The 18,997-nt window shown below is 44.5% G+C and overlaps 1 protein-coding gene across 2 annotated transcripts in view; it reads left to right on the top strand.

Annotated features, from left to right (window-relative positions):
• The first annotated feature begins 265 nt into the window (after positions 1-265).
• Positions 266-18,997, top strand: part of LOC147892134 (DNA repair protein RAD5A-like) — a 33,565-nt gene continuing 14,833 nt past the window's right edge. Inside the window, exons 1-7 of one of the 2 annotated variants that reach the window (XM_087387990.1) lie at positions 266-505; positions 8,832-9,026; positions 9,154-9,909; positions 9,998-10,131; positions 10,218-10,350; positions 10,600-10,653; positions 10,783-10,929. In XM_087387990.1, the coding sequence (XP_087244116.1) occupies positions 9,154-9,909; positions 9,998-10,131; positions 10,218-10,350; positions 10,600-10,653; positions 10,783-10,929 (1,224 nt within the window). In that variant the 5' untranslated portion in view covers positions 266-505; positions 8,832-9,026. The remainder of the gene's footprint in view (positions 506-8,831; positions 9,027-9,153; positions 9,910-9,997; positions 10,132-10,217; positions 10,351-10,599; positions 10,654-10,782; positions 10,930-18,997) is intronic. The other variant, XM_087387989.1, reaches the window with a different exon arrangement.

The following is an 18,997-nucleotide window of genomic DNA, read 5'->3' on the forward strand; positions in this document are numbered from 1 at the left end:
CAAGTACTTGTACTCACTTGTTTTTAGAGGGAGCATTCAATGCTCTCTTTGTCCTGTCCTCCAAATTCTCTTTGTCCTGTCCTCCAAATTCTGTGGGCGAGGGAGCTTCCTTGTCCAGCTCTTTGTCCCCACACGACTTCGGCAGCTTTGCCACAAACTAGGTGCAGCTTGGGCGGGGTCGACAGTGTGTAACCGGGAAACTTTGGGAAAACCATTATAGACAAGTTGCCGGGAGTGCTAAAGGAATAAATAGGTAGGGGACCTTTACAAGATGGACGACCAATAAAAGCGGGCAATTTTTGGGGGAAAAAAAACCATCCTATTTTCCTACACCGACACTCCATTTGCCATCGACACTCTTCGGCTACTACTCCCGATTGAGCTTACCACAGGCCGTCGCGGTGTTCAAAATTTTGGAATAACAAGGCTGTTGCATTACTGTAGATAGAGGGCGCAATACATAACACGTGCAAAGGTGGGAGATTTGTCACAGTAACCGTTCCAGGTATGTGCTGAATCACTTGCACATGAATAAAATGAGTTCAATTTGTGCACGAAGGGGAATGCCCAAAAGGAAGACTTAGGACACCTTCACCATGCGAATGTAAAGATACGCGGGTGAATCACGGTTCAGTGAGGCTCGATCATAAGGGGATTTGGAGAGTTAGCTTACTAAATAGGCGTGCATTTCTTTGTGTCAATATAGGGAAAGTGAGTGGTTTACCTTTATCAATTACTTGTTTTTTGTCCAAATTGCCTAGATAGAGTCGTCCTTTGGCGGATGTTTGGAAGTCAGGTAAACGATTTTCCCAGGTGAATTGTCTGTAAAAGAAATTTGTCAGCTGGCTGTTTTTTTTTCCCTTAGCTTAGATAGAAATTTTAGAATGGCTTATGTTAGCCTCCTCTCACTCTCCCCCAATACAATCCAAACCACTTCCAAGGGGCCATAGGGCAGTGCCCACGAGCATTCATGCTCTGTTGTTTGTATACCAGAGGTTTCTGTGGCAGATTTGGACATCAATAGGTTTCATGCGTTGTTTTCCCCCCTTCCACCAGCAGCAACATCGCTATCATGATCGTGATTCTGATCATGTTCACGATCCTAATCCTCATACTGATCATCACCATCATTTTGGCATGTGTATATCTGCACTGTTCTTTACTTGTTTTACTAAAGGCATGCCCAATGGAGATGTAGACCCTGCCGCTCCATCCCACAGCTAGGGACTATGCCTTAAGGTCCCGTGGCGGACTTTGTCGAAGTATATCTGTGGCTGGGAACATATGTTCCTGCAACATCAGAATATCCACTGTACTCTCCACAAGGGATCTCTGCAACTCCTACTGCAGGATCAGGTGCACGAGGATGCGCAAGTTTGTAACATCTGTGCACGTGCCAACTCAATGTAGTCCAGCTCATGGGGATTTATTTGAGGGTGGAGGTTGGAAAACCAAGCCCTCTTGTAGTTGGGGGTCTGCAAAGAAGACTCCATACAGCTAGCCTTTGTAGGCAGTTTGGATGGCAAGTAGTCCCAGTCCACGATGGGATATCATCTATATGCCCAACTCAGCAAGTTCGTGTAGGGGACTCCCAACCTAGAAGCTAGTAAGAGCAGTTAGACTAGGGATGCACGGCTTGAGTCTTGATGTTATCAACAGTCTCCCAATGCTTGGTATATTGGGGTGAGAAGGTCAGCTCACAATTGGCCTCCTCATCATGCAAATTCTATAAAACATGCCCCAACTGTTACCCGATGAAGGACATCATCTGGTCTCTAAAAATCCGATCGTGAATTTGTGGTGAAATTCTGATCGAAAATTTGTGGAGTCCACTCCTTGTCCCTTGCTGCTGCGAAGAGAGCCCAGGGCAGGTGTTGCTTGCTGCCAATGGCACCCAACTAACTACTCTTCCCTGGGCGAATGCCGATCACCTTGATCTCCAGCCAATGTGGGTAGATCCATAAAATTCCAAAGCCTAACTTTTTAGAGATCCTTGAAAAGTGGTTTCCCAAGAAGGAGAATGAGAACGGAATCTGAAGAAAGGGGAATTGAGGGATGGGTGACCAAGTATGCCAAGCAAACCCTCGCCTGCATGGAGGGATTAGAGGAAAGGGAGGGGACTTAAGGGAGTGGGGGCAGAGGCATGGGATCTGGGGATGCATGGGGGGAGGAAGCTGGATTTGAAGGGCAGTGAGGAGTGGGGAGAGAAGAGGGCGGGTTGCGGGAGGAGGGGAGGAGTGTGGTCAGTGGTGAGCGGAGAGGGGGATCCAGAGCAGAGGCTGCGGGTGGAAGGGTGCAGAAACCAGTCCTGGGGTCTTGAAGAGAGGAGGAAGTCAATGAGGAGGGACCAGAAGTACCGGTGGAGGGGGAGACTGGGAAATGGAGCAATTCCAGCCAAGAGCTCTGATGGGACCCTCCTAGGAAAGCGAAGACCCCACCCTTGACAACTTGGACTGGCTACAAGTCAAGGGATTGAGAAGTGCCTGGCCCTATGCCTCTCTTGAAGCCTCACTCAGATGGTGCAAAGGTAAGCTAAATTATGAACCCACGTAAACTGACAAGTACAGCAGAACGAAGGCAAAATTACTCAGCTAAGTTTTCCACAAGGTGTTGGCAAACCTGCGCAAGAGCGGACTGCATACATCCAGAGGATGCTAGGGCTAAGTAGAGCTAAGAATAGCTATAACAAATTGATGTATATCTTGCCTGATCTGTACTAATGTGTTGCCTTGTGGTAAGACCCCTAGGGGGACATGCAGCAGGCCACAACAGCCTACATTTATAAGGGTATTACAATGCGCCCCCCCGGAGCCGCCACGGGTCCCCTCCTGCCCCAAAATAAAAAAAGAAAAAGAAAAAAGATGAGGGATGACTATTACAGGCTGCAGCAATCTGTAGGCCGACCTGGGGTCTGCAAGAGACCATGACTGAGTCTGCTCTGGCCAACCAAGAGATTACCAACCAGATCTAGTTATTTGCTACCTTTGTGAGGCCTATAAATAAGCCCATAGGCAGCTCTATCCTGGCTGCCTTCTGCCAGCAGCAGACCTCCCAAATAGCCCCTTATTTTTTGCATCTGCTGCCACATGTTAGCACATCTGCCACCATCTGTTAGCAGCAGATCCTCACCCCATCCATTCTGCCTAGGTACACTGCCCCTATGTAAGCCCAATCAGCATCGATAATCAAAGCCTGAATCTACATCAATCCAAACACAACAGCCAATTATTGAGTGTTTGAACTCTAATAGGCAAACTTTTAGTATTTGACGTGTACTGGGGTACGCAAGACTAGCTCAGGTAGCTTGGGGAGGCTAGGGTTGATTCTCGGGTTGATTGGCAAGGGTACGAACCAGATTCGGGTCTTCTCTATTTTTGGCGCATTGGGGCCAAGCCTATAAAAGGGGCCCAGAGGTTTAGTTTTCAGCCAGCCGATGGGAGCAAGTCTCGTTCCTTGGTGCTAGGTCTGATCTTGGATTGAGTCGCGGATGCGCGCCTGCATCTTAGCATAGCCCAAGGCCCAACGGCAGATCCAAGGCCTCTAGGCGCCACCTGGCGGTATGAGACACCAGGCTGGTTAGGATCTGGTTGGGAGTTCGTGCTAGTAGCTCAGCTGGTGGCTCAGAGGGAACATCTCCTGATTCGAGATCATATCCCGTAGGTGTCATGGTTGGGTGGTGAGCAGCCTGCCTTGATTCCTCACGTTTGGTGTGTGCTTGTTTTTGCTTGCAATTTAGAGGTTTCAGGAGTGCTGGGGTCGTGTCAAAACTCCACACTTGTAAGTGCATATGCCACCAGTCATGAGGCTGCTTCCCTTGGTGCCCCTTCTGCTGCCTCGCCATCATATTCCCAACCCGTGAGCATCATCATTTGCCCAATGCCCCCCGCCCCCTTCCTTCCCCTCCCCCTCTTTCCCCCTTCTCGTCTCTTCCCCCTTCTTGCCTGTTTTCCACCCTGTTCCTTTTGTGCAGATCATCCATGCTCACAGCCTAACTCCTCTCGGTATTGCCTTGGCCTGCTGGCTCTTAGGCTTCAGAAGGGGTTCCGGGGTTTAGAAGAGGTTCCAGGATTTAGAAGGAGTTCCAAGGTTTAGAAGAGGTTAAAGGGTTAGAAGGAGGATCCAAGGTTCAGCGTAGAGTACATGCTGAAGAACTCGTCTCCCTTGTAGATCATGGAGGTCAAGGGTTGAGGGACTAAGGGTTTAGGGGGAGCATAGGAGAGGCTCAATAGCATTCTCATCACCCTCAATTTACTGATGAGGAAGTTCTGGTCGAGCTCTCTTTGCACTGGAGGTAGTATCGAGTCTTTTAGGTAGTTTCAGACCCTTTCTCGATTTCGGCATGGGTCACACTAGAGATCCTCACTAGAGGAACGGTGCTTCAGCGTATTGAATGCCTTCCAGGTCAGCTCTTTGGTGTTGGGTGTTTGGCCAACTAGCCAAGGCCTGTTAAAAGTTTGTAGAATGTACCCAAGGGGGAGACTGTTGGAATGGTCACCTCCCCATCTGTGAGCCCCCAAATGAGGAGTGCATTGGGGGGGAGGTGGACCAAAGATGGAATGGCCTGCCACATGGACAGCATCTTGGCTGTCATGTGGGCAGGAGACCCATGGTGAAGAGGGGGCTGCCACATGGGCAGCACCTCACAGGAAAAAGGCAGAAGGGCTGCCATGAGGGCAGCACACAGCAGCCTGTCAGAGGTGCTTCAAGGCGTGCGTGTACAGGCTGGAACAGGCCCCTAACAGAGGCGCACAGAAGGCGGGACAGAGGCTGCATGTGGTGCAGCAAAAGGTGCCTGCAGTAGGGTCTCCAGGAGCAGCAAATGGGGCTGCTAGTGGGCAGTGGCATGCCTTATATAGGGCTGGGCCTCTGCCTTGATTGGAGGGCTAAAGCCCCTAGAAGTGTGGGCCCAAAAGACCTTGGGTTGTGAGCCCTTATAGGGCTGGACCAGCCACAGACTGGTCGGCCAGTTTGCTGCAGGCTGGTCGGTTTGCTGGACAGTTTTTTGCCAGCCCCTTGGGGCCTATAAAAGCAGAGGCTCTTGGCCTCATTCATCATCACTTGCAGCAGCACTTCAGGGAGCAGAAGGAGCAGCAGACCAGCAGCCTATGAGCCTACATAGAGGCTGGAGAGTTGCAGACCTAGCTCAGCAAAGGTGCTGCCCACCTAGGCTGGTGCAAAGACAGCAAGGTGGAAGGGATCTAGACGGATAGTCTACAGAAGCTCTAGGTGGAGCACGCGGGCTCGAGTCTAGAGATAGCCAGCAGATAGGAGAAGTACCTTGTGGTAAGATCAGAGGACCACACCATTGGTGGGACTCTGGATCTATCTCTTTTGTATTGTGTCCATAGTTTTGGACGGAAATATATTATTTTGGTGGTTTCTCTATCTGGCTGGTTCATTGTCTATTGATGAGTCTGCACATCTATTCTATGCACATTAAGTAAAGAAGTTTGTGATTCCACACCCCACACGCACACTGTGTGAGCTCCTGGGCATTACTATCAGTTTTCCGCTGTGCGTACCCTCTGTTGGGTAATTTCTAACAGAGACTTCTCAGTAGCCTCCCTCCTAGCCCTTGCCCCATGTAGGATTGGATCCAGTGCTCGTCCCTCTTAGCATGGCTTGGGAATTGGTACAGGGCTGTAGAAAGAAAAGTTACTTCATGATAGAATGCATGGCTTGGGTACCGGCCGCTCCAGCACAAATGCGAGCTGCAATGCACACACTTGGATTGAAGGTAAGAAAGGACTGAAGTACTTGAATTTGAAGAACGGGCAAAGGTAGTAACATATGCTCTATTAGTAGACAAAGGCCTGTCAACAATTGTCAATTGTTCAAGCTGGTCTCCATTTGCCATTGACACATGGTTGATGTTGACAACTGCAAAGCCGATTGTTGTAAGCTCGATCAAAGGACTGGCTGCATTTGTGCCAGATGAAGTTTCCAGCAGGGATTCACTAATTGTTTTCTCAGGGGAGAAAGAACCGTTGCAAGGAAACGGCTCAGATTTGTTTACAATAGTTGTGCATTAACGGTGAAAGTCACATGTCACAGCATCGTCGTAATTCTTTGCCTTGACGACAGCACCTTCTATGCGTATGTGGCTGTTAACTTCCACGATATCGGCAAACTTTGCTATAAAGACTTCGTAGACCTCTAATAGAACAATTTCCTCAGCATAGCAATTTTTGAGGTCAGCTTTCATAAGCTTTGGCAAAGTGCCTCTCAATGCATAGTATGCCCCTTTAATTAGCTATTTCCTTCCCTTCGAATGCAAATCTAAGACAGCTTTCTGATAAGTGTTTCTTAGAAATGGCAAGACATCAATGTGCTCTACCAACTCATTGGATGGGACGATTGACGTCTCCACACAACCTTAGACTACAAGTTTGCATGGAACTATTGCAGATTTTGTTGAATGCTTCTCAGCTCCTGTAATCTAAATTTCTTAAGGGACCTGGCAAATTTTCAATTGAACCAAGCACATAGAAATCAGCACTAGAAAAGACTTATTGTCTAAGTCTTTCCTTGTTAGCAATTTTTTCTTTGTATGCTCCAGCCAGCCTCAATACTCTTCTAAATCGTTAATATCCAGTACTTTTCCTTAAAGTAGTGCACTTGAAAGATGTTTTTGTAGGCGTGATGGGAGAGCTGGATGTTGTCTTGGTAACCAGCATATCAGAATCTAAATCAGCAAATGTCCTAGCATTGATTGCAAATTTGGTCTTGCAATTTGGCTTTTCTGAATCTAGAGAATCACGCATTTTGACATAAGATTTTCGAGTCCATAGTTGGAATGGAATTTCGTTCTAAGTATTTCAGAGAAATAGCTTCGAATCACGTCTATGATTTAAATTAGATTAGATCCATGGGCTGGACCTCCTCATTGAAAACATTGAGATTTCGTTCTGGAACAAAGTCCCAACGCTCTTGCTACTTTATATAGATTGAACTACAAAGCATTTCTTTTCTAAGCTAGTGAAGATGATATGACCTTGCCCCTTGGACTTTGCATAGTATGCAAAATATGCAAAAATCTTGCATATTTCTTAAAGAATATGACTTAGTTTTGTGGAATGGGGGTTCATATTTTTCCCTTGCATATTTAAGATTTTTATATGATATCTATGCATATTCTCTATAGACCTTGTCCCCCTATACCCTAGATATTGGACGAGGGTAGTAACATATTACATATGGAGTTGGCACCTTAGGAAGTACAATCAGAATCGGATGCTCCAAAAGTTTCATTAAGTGCACCCAAACTTGCCATTGAGCAAGTGATGAAGGAGAAAGAGGTCCTAGAGAAAGATGAGTCAGAATGAGATCAAAGGAGCTCGAGCCTCCCAAAAATACCCCAGCAAAGGAGAGAAGATTACCTTGGTCATACTTGAGAATCCTATAGGACTGTGCGGTTATAGCATTACCTAAAGGTAGTTGATGTTGGAGATATCATAGTCAAAGAGTGTGTTGGTGTGAAGTGTTAATGTGTAGTACTAGGTTATCTAGTACTAGTTTACGTGTGTGAGTGCCACGTGTCATCATGGGACTTATCAATATGCACTAGGTGCTAGAGTGTGTGTGAGTAGCCTATATAAAGGCTTGTACTTCACTTGTCATGATACACTTGATGAATGAATGAGAGCCTTTTCATTATGTCTTCATTTGTGCATCGTTTCCTCACACCCTAACCTTCTCTCTCTCTCTCTCTCTCTCTCTCTCTCTTTCTCCATGTTTCTAATACCCACAAGCATGAACTGGGATCTCCTTCCAAAGGTTCTCAGCTTGATGCACTTGTGAATCTCCCCAGTGCTTTGATACCATGTTAGAAAACAGAGACGGAGGTTGCTTGCTGTAGCCAACTCTCCCACACCAGAAGAGTAATGAATGTATTGCAAAAATCAAACCTCGCTCCTTTCCATTGTGCTTATAAATGTAGATATCCATAAATATAAACACAGATCTTGAACAATGACTAGCATCACTTGTGTTGATGGGAGATGTTTTAAGCTAGTTAGACCTTGAAACGGGATCCCAAAGGCAGAGACAGTGAGGTAGATTAATAATCTCAAGCTAGCAAAATGAGCTCCAAGAGGTTATAAGAGAGGTGAATTTCCCCAGTGCTCTGATACCATGTTAGAAAACAGAGACGGAGGTTGCTTGCTGTAGCCAACTCTCCCACACCAGAAGAGTAATGAACGTATTGCAAAAATCAAACCTCGCTCCTTTCCATTGTGCTTATAAATGTAGATAGCCATAAATATAAATACAGATCTTGAACAATGACCAGCATCACTTGTGTTGATGGGAGATGTTTTAAGCTAGTTAGACCTTGAAATGGGATCCCAAAGGCAGAGACAGTGAGGTAGATTAATAATCTCAAGCTAGCAAAATGAGCTATAAGAGGTTATAAGAGAGGTGACCCAAATGTAAAATGTTGCAAGTGGTCAATGCCTACCTGTGAGGCCCGATATGAGGACAACATCGGAGCTTGTAGTAGCCATACACTTGAAAAAATTTGGAACAATTTGTATAAAGTGCTCTGTATTGACAATCATGAAGCAAAGAAAGATAAGTTACGAACGTGTTGCTGTCAATGGTTCATGGAGGCGATCGGTGAGTTCTTGTAGTTAAGGGGCGATAATTTTCCATACTTGGACCATGCATGAGAGGGTTTCTATTTTTAAAGCTGATACTATGTTTGGGATCATGCCTAAGCTTCTCATAAACTCACATGCTTACACACGTGCACAAAGCAGCACAGCTAATTGTGTTTCCTGTTTATTGTGACTATATTCCCTTGAAATTTTGTCTAATTTATGTTTTGGTAGTGTATCTTTTCTTTCCAGGTTTGGGATGATTCATTGTGGAAAAATGCATTGGTGGTAGGAATCTCTTGTGGAGAATGTTTGATGAGCAATGATTGGCCTCGCTAGAACTTAAAAACTGGTGTCCAGTCAATTCTTAAGAGGCCCCCATGTGGGCTCCAAGATTTGGTGTTTTGGGAACCAATAGAGCCTGCCAATGTAAGTGCTGGATTTCAAAAAGGTGCTTCTTCCTGCTGTTTCCAAGTTTGCTGACTTGATAGACGAATTAATTACCCTGTATAAGGAATGAATTTTTGAGCTATGAATTGTTTCACTGTTTTAACAGATGGCTCCCAAGGTCATTGATGAAAGTCTACAAGCCATGCGACTGGTCTTGGGAGATGGTCCATCAGATATGGATCTGATTCGTTCTCTCCATCTAGCAAGAAATGATGTCACACGTGCAATAAATATTCTACTGGACACTCCTGGTTTCATAAGCACAGAGTTCAGGAACTCAAACGAGGAGTTGACTGCTAAATCTTGTAACACAATCAGTCAATCACAAGCACATGGCTCTGCAGAAAGCACACGTCTTCCAGGGTCAGATCTGCACAGGATGTCCCAGACGGCAGACTGCATGTCTTGCACAATTTCACAACCTATTTTAAGAATGGATGGTATTCTGGATGAAGGATCAAGTCTTGACACTGCAGTTGAAGGAGGACTTTTGCCACCTCATTGTGTTCTGACTGATGGTTCTGCTGTGGAGGTTTTGGCATTACAAAATGATGCATGTTTTCCTGATACTCAGACAAAGAGAGACATCCCAAAGAAGCATGAACTGACTCTTACCTCTTCACATCCAGATGCACCCATGAATGACCTAATAGAAGATGATTGGTGGTACCTTGGTGAGGCTGAAGTTGTTGGTTTCTCAACATGCAAAGGCTCCAAGTTGAAGGAAGGAGAGTCTGTTGTTTTCTCATTTCCAAGGCCCCTTAATGAGACTAGCAGGCCTGGCTTTCGTGCATGGGGACGTGGAAGGGGAGGTGTTGCCAATTCTGAAATAGTGAGGTTTTCGACTGAACATTCCGGAGAGGTACATTAAGACTCAGTATGTAGGTTGCATCATTGAGGGCTGATCAGTACCCATCTTTTTCCTCCCCTCATCCAGCAGTTTCCTGCAGGTTGGCCGCCTGCCTGGAGATTGGGCTCGATGCCTGATACCACTAGTGTCGACACATAAAGTGAAGGTTGAAGGATCTTGCAAATCTGCACCTGAGAGTCTCTCTCTTGTGGACAACATCACTTTAAATCTGAAGTAAGTCGCACATTAAAAATGATGATGATGTTTCAGTGGCTGATTTACTGTTCATAGTTTGAGTTTGGTTGCTCATTTGACTGTAGGGTATATGGACATCAGTTTCTTTTCAAAAAGCCTCGAGATCATCCATTGTCTTCAATTGTTTCATCTACTGATGCGACTGTTCATCCACTTCCAACATTGTTTCGCTTGCTTGGGAAGCAGCCATTTAAAAAGGTTGGACTTTTCTTTCCATTCAGAACGGCTGGTTTTCAATTTTACATGCTCATTCTTTGTGCACAGAGAACATTTTTATCAAAACTCTGGCTTTCCAGTTTTCATGATCATTTTTGGTTTAAAGTGCTGCACAGAGATGCACAATGAATTACTGATTAGACTCCGTTTTTGCGACAATGGTTTCTGGTGTGCCTACACCATATTCATGGATATGCTTGTATTCTTACTTGCATGTGGTTTAATTGCTAGGCAGAATTTACCCCGGAGGATCTATACAGCAGAAAACGTTCTCTGGATTCAGAAGTGAGCAATATTGTTTTTATTTGTGAGGTTGGATGTATAAGCATAAATAATTCTATGGATTGAGCTGCACATTGCTATTTTGATTTATTCATTGGCCTTCAAAAAATAAACTTAGGTTCTTTGTATCAGGAGTCTTGTATCTCCTCATTTTCTGCAGAAGAACGACTGAAACTGGTTTGTGGCACACCCCAACAAGCAGAAGACCAAGGAGGGGAATCCTTAGCTGATGATGATGTTGATCGCTTGGTTGGAACGTCAGACAGTTCTGAGCTGCAGGTTTGTAAGATTGTTCTTTAACTGGTTGCAAAGTAAGAACTGATCTTCAGAGATTGATGGTTTCTCGTACTTTTGTCACAAACTTCCTTAGCTCGTGGTTTTTGTAAGGTGCATAATGTTTCGTTTCATGGCCTTGACACTTTGTTCTTTTTGTGTGAAAATTGGTGATTATTTCTGGTCAATAAACTGCCAGTACTTCAGACAATATGGAGCCACAGAGAAGGCTCTTAAGTTCTTGCCATGGCAGGTGTGTGGAAGAGACCCTTTCTTTTCTCCTTCCCTCTCCCACCTCCTTCCAAAGCGTGTGCACCCATGCTGGGGAAAGTTAGTTCAAGGGAGTCCCTCTGGCTTGAACTTGAGCTTGGTGGATCCACATGAAGTCTTTTCTCGAAACTAGAAAAAGCTTTCTAAATTGTGGTTCTCTTCTAAGGCATACACTTGTCTCCATGTATGCTCCATGCATGCATAGGTGCAGGAGCAGGCATGAACAGAGACATATGAGAGACTTACCATGCAACTATTTCACAAACTAGAGGCCCAATATGGATGACCAAGAGGAGATCTGTTCCTTTTGAAGGTTCGGCACCAAAACAGGCTAACCACATCTAAGCAAACCTGGGGCTGACGAGAATAGCAATGAATTGAAGGCTGCTACACAGGAGGCAGCCATGAAATTTCGTTACAGTCGTAGTATGAGAATACAGTTCAGCTTGCTAGTCTTCACCATAGTAATACTGGGGAGAGGGCACACCAGCCTCTCTCTACTTACCCGAAATCAGTGCGTTGTTTTGGGTAGCTGAATGCATGGCTGAAATATCTTATGTGAAGTTATGCAATCAATCCAATTATTATTCATGCTGTAAACAGGACAGCATTAACTTTCTTGGACGTATTAGGTACAAGAAATGCTTTATAGATCTGTTTTAGTAAAGAATCCATCACAAAACTGATTCAGAAGAGAAATATTGATTATTAGTCACATCAAATCCACATAGGATGCCATCTTGACCATTACTCCATGAAGGTCACCATGTAATGCAAATAGTGTTTTATTAAACTCGAACTATATTACATTTACATTTACGTATGGGCTCATATGAAAGAACCATTCTTTCCCCATGAAATTGTTCACTATGAGGAACGAGGGAAGGGGGATTTAGTGCATGACTATCTCACTAAGGTGAAGATAGTCAGGGATAAATTGGCGGCAGTTGAAGAAGCTGGATAGGCAAGAAATTCTGCATGTTTGACAAAGTTGTATAGCCGATGTGTCTGAAACTCATGCCATAATCTTCAAGCATCATCTGAAACTAACAAAGCACTTGCACCATTTTGAACATCTTGTTGAGGTCATCTTCCTCCATCTCTTTTTCAAGCCCGTTGCTCCTGCATTTTGACCTAATTGCAACCTTACAAATGCAGAACATTCCAAGCCTCTCCAGTTATTGCAGGAGGAAGCTTGAGAAAAACTCTAGGGGATGTGACAAGGCCTTCCTTGAAAAGGGAAAGGCAAGGGCAAGTCTGTCAAGGGCAAGCCAAAGGGGTGATGAGGACTCAAAAGGCGAGAAGTGAGAGGACAATGGAGACATGAAGGAGAAAAAGACATGCTTTTACTGTGACAAGCCTGTAACCATTGCAAAAGTTGGCTGGAAGAAGTAGGTAGACTCGAAGGAGGAGGGCTATAAATCCTCGAAGAAGGAGGGCTATAAATCCAGCTATGAATGTAGTCCATGCTTCTACGTGGTGGTTCTCATCTTGGCTGAGGAACTTTGAGGCGGTTCACAATTGACTCTCCCATGAGAGTCGGAGCTCTAGGTACCTGTGAGCAGGCAGCAGCATCATCATGACGCATGTGATTGGCTCTCTTAGCTGGCACGCCTTCTTGGTCTTTCACCACTGTGTGTATCTCCCGCGACCTCTTTATATGCTCAGACTATCTCTGTTCGGGATCATGTGTGAGTGGATCTGCTCTGCTTTGTTTGGAGTGAACCTTTTGCTTGTAATCAGCTTTTGTGGCCTGAGTGTTAGGAAATCTTGTGAGCAGATGCAACAAGCCCAGCATCTACTCTTGTGTGAGGTGAGAGCTTGATGTGTAAAAGCTTTTCCTATAAAGACGTTTTGACTGTGTGGTCTATCATCTCAAATTTCTTCTCTCTGTTAGATTAGTGAATGCATGCAATTGTATCTCAGTTTGCCAACAATTGGTATTAGAGCAATTTGGCTCAGAGGATCTGTGATAATTCAGTGTGTTCGTGAGGATTTGAGATTGCTTTGGTTGAGAATTGCGTGAGGGTCCAAGAGATATCATCAGCGGTGGACTTGGAGCAGCTGTGAGATGGTCGAAATATTCTCAAAGAATTCGTGAAGTATATAGCAGTCACGTGGCGTAGTTCTGAGAACAAGATACGCGACAATAGAAGTATTTAAGGCGTCCCTGAAGGAGTTGGTGCTCTGAACGGGAGAGTATACAATCAGTCTGCTTGTCAATCGTGAAGACTACTACTCGTTGTACTTGATCATGGTGACTGCCTTAGGGTGGTGCAATAGCTAAAGTGACGCATTATCTCTGATCATTGTAAAGCGACAGTGAATAGTCTGATGCGTTTGAGAACCCAGGCACTTACTGCAAGGAATACTTTTCGTAGAAGATCTCCAAGGTTCAAGATTGTCAAAGGACCAAGCATTCTCAAAAGGCATTGCTTATCGACGTGCTTGGTGAATTGTGGGCAGATCCTTCAAGAGTAGAAGAAATTGATATGTGAAGCAAGACTTTGAAGGCTGGCTTGCCTGAAACATCAGTGGTAAGATTTGATGGACGTAATTTCCCTTCTTGGCAGCTGTTTATGCGTCTTTTGTTCATGGAGAAAGGGCTGTGGGGGTTGTGTTGGGTACAGAAGAGAAACCTACTAACAACGAGGAGAAAAAGCAAGCTTGGGAGCTTAACAATGAAAAAGTTTGAGGGTTTCTTTCCATCATGCTGATATTTCCAAGACGGCTGCCCAAAATTGGAACATCCTTGAAACTTCGTTTGAGTCGAGAGGGAAATAATGTTGTCTCTTTGCAAATGGGAGAAGGATATTCCTTAGCTACTCGCCTCAATAGGATGCAGGCAATTATGAAGTAGCTTCACGATTTAAATGTTCGGGTAGATAGTGATGATGCAAAAGCAATATGATGCCTAAGTACTCCAAGATTGTCACCATACTTAGGCTGAATTCGGATGCACTTGATTTTCATGATGTTGTTTCCATGCTTCTGAGTGAAGAAAGGAGGGCAGAAGAAAGGAGGGCAGAGATTAAGATGGCAGGTACAAGTGCCACGCCTCTACTGATGTGTCGGTCATCTAGATGTGAGGAAGCATAGAGTCCGCTGTAGTCCCTATGATCAGTGTCAGGGCGTTAGCATCTCTATCTCCATTTACTGGTATAAGTATCCTCCCCTTGTTCTCCACCACATCTTCCAGCTTCGCCTTCGCTCGCGTTGTCAGTCTCCACAGTTTTCAAGCCACTAAATGACTCCGGATCTTCACCTTCTAGATAGGATAGTTAGTCCCATCCAGTTTCTCGAACTCCCCGAAGTTAGATGGTGAAAAAAAGGACTCGATTGGAGGAGGAGGAAGGGAGAGAAGGGGCTGAAGAGGCTTTTGCTTCTGAAATAAACATCTTTGCTGCTAAACAACACTGCAAAATAAAAAAGCAAACTCAACCGTTTGTAGATCAGAACTCTTTCTTCTCATAACGGCACAGTCCTCTAGTCATGGAAGTCGATTCCCTAGAGCCTTTGAATAAGGGTCATCCTTTAGCAAGGTCCCTTCCTTCAAGCTTCCACACTCGTGAGCCTCCTACTTGGGCTTTGATACCATGTTAGAAATCAACCAATAGAGGGTATGCACAACGGAAGATTGATAGAATAGCCCAAGAGCTCACACAATGTGTGTGGTGTTTGGAATCTTAACTGATGTGCTTCACATATGTGCAGATTAAGAAATAGACGGTAGACAAAGCTAGATATAGAATCCACAAAAACAATATATTTCCGTCCAAAGCTGTGGACACAATACAAGAGATAGATCTAGAGTCCCACCAACGTTTGGTCCTCTGCTCTTACCAAAAGGTCCTTCTCTATCTGCTAGTCTCTTCTCGAATCCCGAGTCCGCGTGCTTCACCTCAAGCGTATGTAGACTCTCCGTCGAGATCCTTTCCACCTTGCTGTCTGGAAGACAGCCTAGGTGTGCCTCGAGCTCAGTCTGCAGCCCTATGTCAGCCTCCTTCTCCTCCTGTGTGTAGGTCCAAGGGATATCTACTCCTCAACAGCTGCTCCAAGTGATGAGATAATGAGGCCTCCGGCCTCCATTTATATAGGCCCCAAGGGATGGCAAACCTACTGACCAGCCTGCCAACCGGAACAGGCCCTAAAACCGATCTCCACAGCCATAGTTTCCACGAGTTTCGGAAATGGGGAAACGGAAACAGGCAGGAAATGGTGTTTCGGAGTTTCGGTCACTAGAAGAAACGGTGGAAATGGAGTTTCGGTTTATAAGGTTAATTAATAAATAAATAAATAAATAAAATATATAATTATTATTAATACATACCTTATACAAGGCTTGAGAGGACAACAAGGAGGAGAGGAGAGGGCAAGGGATGAGGAGAGCAAGGAGGAGAGGAGAGCAAGAAGGAGAGGTTGGAGAGGAGAGCGACGAGGAGAGGAGAGGGCAAGGGCTGAGGAGAGCAAGGAGGAGATGTTGGAGAGGAGAGCAAGGAGGAGGGGCAGCGGGCTGAGAGGGGGGCTGTATGATGAGAGGAGAGCAAGAGGAGAGGTTGGAGAGAGAGAGCAAAAACTGCCCTACCCGCCAATGGAGTTCTTACTCGGTGGTTGAGGCGGGTGTGTGTGTGGTGCATGTGTGTCTCGGTACTTTTGCTTCTATAGCTGAGCATTGGTGTCTACAAGCTCTTACATTGCTGCTCTATGTATACGTTTCCTTGGCTAGGCTCCAGAGGCACTAACCAAAAATAAAATAAAATCTGGCTGCTCGAAACGCCATTTCTGGTTTTGGAAACGGTGCCGAAACGGTGAATCGTTTTGGGTGCCCAGAAACGCCATTTCTGGGCATTATGCCCACAGCTCCTATAAGTGGGGCCCCAGCTCTCGTAGTTGTGTGTGCCTGGCCCCCCTTTATTCGCGGGCTTGACCAGCCCTAACCAGCCGACCTGCTGGTCGGCCTGGTTGCTGGCTCTCCTGCCCTATTTAAGGGCTCATTCCCTGCCCTTTGTGGTGCTGCTGCCAGGCCCCTCCTGCAGGCGCTTAACCTGCCCATAGACCGGCTCTGTGCTGCACTTCTACGTCCGGGATACCCCGCCATCATTGTGCTCTGATCAAGGCCTTGTTGCAGACCCACAGCCTGTCCACATGCCTCTGTCCACATGCCTTTCCATGCAGGCACCGTTTCTCTTTCTGATCCCTGCCCCCATGGCAGCCATCATACTGCCCATGTGCCCATCCCTCAGATTCTAGGTCCACCCTCCCGATGCTCTCCTCATATGGGTGCTTATAGATGGGGAGGTGACCTTTCCAACAGTCACTTGCTCTATTTGTTCTTGGATTTTGTGTGTGTGTGTGTGTATCTATGAGTATGTGTATGTATATATATACACACGCGCGCGCGCACATACACACACAGACACACACATATGCATATACATATATATACATATATATATATATACATATGTATGTGTGTGTGTGTGTGTGTGTGTGTGTGCATATATATATATATATGTCTATACATATCTACATATCTACATAGATATGTAGATATGTATAGACATAAATAAATAAATATATATATATATATATATATATACACATACATACATACATACATATGTATGTACATACATACATATATATACTTTTGTTGTATACACACACACACCCACACATATATATATTATATTAGCAAGATACAAAGACCTTTGTATCAGTGGATGTGAGTGTGGATATGTGTATATATGTGAGCATATGTTTATATTGTGATGTACATCCACCATTGGGCATGGTGGGGATGCCATAGTAGCTAGTCCCTACAATGCATGATTACGGTTACGTTTTAAACTTTTTGGGTGACTGTCATGGGGTTAAAACTGCACTATTTGTTCAAATTTAGAGGATGAGTTTGGGCGCGTTGTTAGATTCATCTAGAAGTATTCTGTAAATCTTACATTACATTGAATGAAATTTTCAAGCTCTGTGTGATTACGTCTCCTGGATACTCTTCCTTTTTCATCTAGTTCTATCTGCGAGAGCATTTCACAAATGTCTTTATCATAGTAGCATATAATATGCTTGACCATGTGTAAGTATGTACATGTAGCATGGTAATCCACAATAGGCACCAATATCTTGTAAACACAGTCTTTGTTCTCCATCCCCTCCTCTCAGTTTTTGATGAAGCTTTCAGCCTGATTTTTTCTTTCTCTAGTGTAAGAGTAACGGTGTCTATTATGAACCATGCAATGTTGGGGGAAGTAAAAGCATCTCTACACTTGTCACTAATATGTATTTTCTGTTTAGGATCATCAATTTCCTTACCTAATAATGGTTGCAGAGTCTGCACCAAGGACTTGTACTATCCGTAGATGGCAAGGGTTCTAGAGCCTTAGGCCATCAGGGTTTTTCTTCAGACATGCATGCTTTTGAGCACTACATCTTCATTGCTGCACTATTTTCTTTTGATGCAAATAGCTTGACTCTATTGAGTGGGCTCAATTATGTTGTACCATGAAGAAGAAAAATTGGGGAAACGCCATTCAAAAATATCTTCATCTTTAATTTGTTAGATGAGTGCAATGCAAGGATTTTATTAAACAGCTGCACAGTAGCTGATTGATACGTTGTCAGTTTTGCATTCACTTTACCTTTGTTACTGTCAGTTTTGACCATCATAGTGGTTTGCCATGATGGGTGGGGATGTCATTGTAGATGGTCCCTGCTATTCATGCATGAGTTGATGGTTGTTATGTGTGGATGAATATCATGAGTTTAGGTTGTCTTGGGTCTGCAAGATTTGGGCATGGTGCACAATTCATCTACCTGTATTGCGGCCTGTTGATTGGATAATTCTTCTTAGTTTTAGTAGTGGGTTGACCTATTAGCTAATTGTTTGAAGCTGTTTCATATAGAGCTGTCGATTTGGGACTATGAAATGAAATACTTTTGATGTGGATGGTTTTTTTCCTGAGCCTTGTCTTTTATTGCTAACATTCATTATGACTGTCTGCCCTTCACCTTCCAAGTGCTGATGAAACTGAGTACAGAGAACTTTGTTTGGAGCACATATTCAATTGCCTGCACCCGCTGTTAGTGTTCATGTTGTGGCTCAGAATGTAAAAGTAGCTAGTCCCATGCATGATGGAGTGATGCTTTTAAAGCTTGTGGTGACTATCATGATTTTAAAAGGTACATTTTTGGTTTTGCTTTAACGAGGGTCTTGGGCATGCTCATAGATATATGTTTCTGCTGTATTGGCAGACATCCTTGTGAAGCTCTTGTCCAAGTTGTTGATGCTGTGATGATTCTATCACTTTATAGTAGTGCATTGCCATGTTGGCTGCCATTTCTAAGCTGTTTGGCTTAGAACTGTGTGTTTGAGAGAGAAAAAATTGAATATCATGTCTGCGCAAGCAGTTGTAGCTTGGATGAAGCAAATGTTGACTATTTGATTAGCCTCACAGGAGAATGCTCGTGTTATCAGAGTCTGCACTTCACCTCAAGAGCTTGATAGAAATTCAATGTGAAGTACCGTTTAAAATATATGCTGTGGGCATAATTGTGCAGTGTAACATATTTTTAAAACAATCACCACACAGTTATGCGCTTCTGATGTCGGGGTGGATGCCATAGTAACTAGTTTTGGTATGGTGCAATCTTGAAGCTTTAGGTTATTATAATGACATTAAGGACTGCACTCTTTGTTTTTTTAAATGGGATGACCTTGGGTATGCTCGTGCACATGTGCTAGTAGTATTTTTTATTTTCAGCGATGTGTTCCCCTGTCCACTGCCTTGAA

The sequence above is a fragment of the Dipteris shenzhenensis genome, chromosome 17 (assembly GCF_047967505.1).
Source record: "Dipteris shenzhenensis isolate YYH24624 ecotype China chromosome 17, Dip_SZ_1.0, whole genome shotgun sequence".
NCBI lineage: Eukaryota > Viridiplantae > Streptophyta > Polypodiopsida > Gleicheniales > Dipteridaceae > Dipteris > Dipteris shenzhenensis.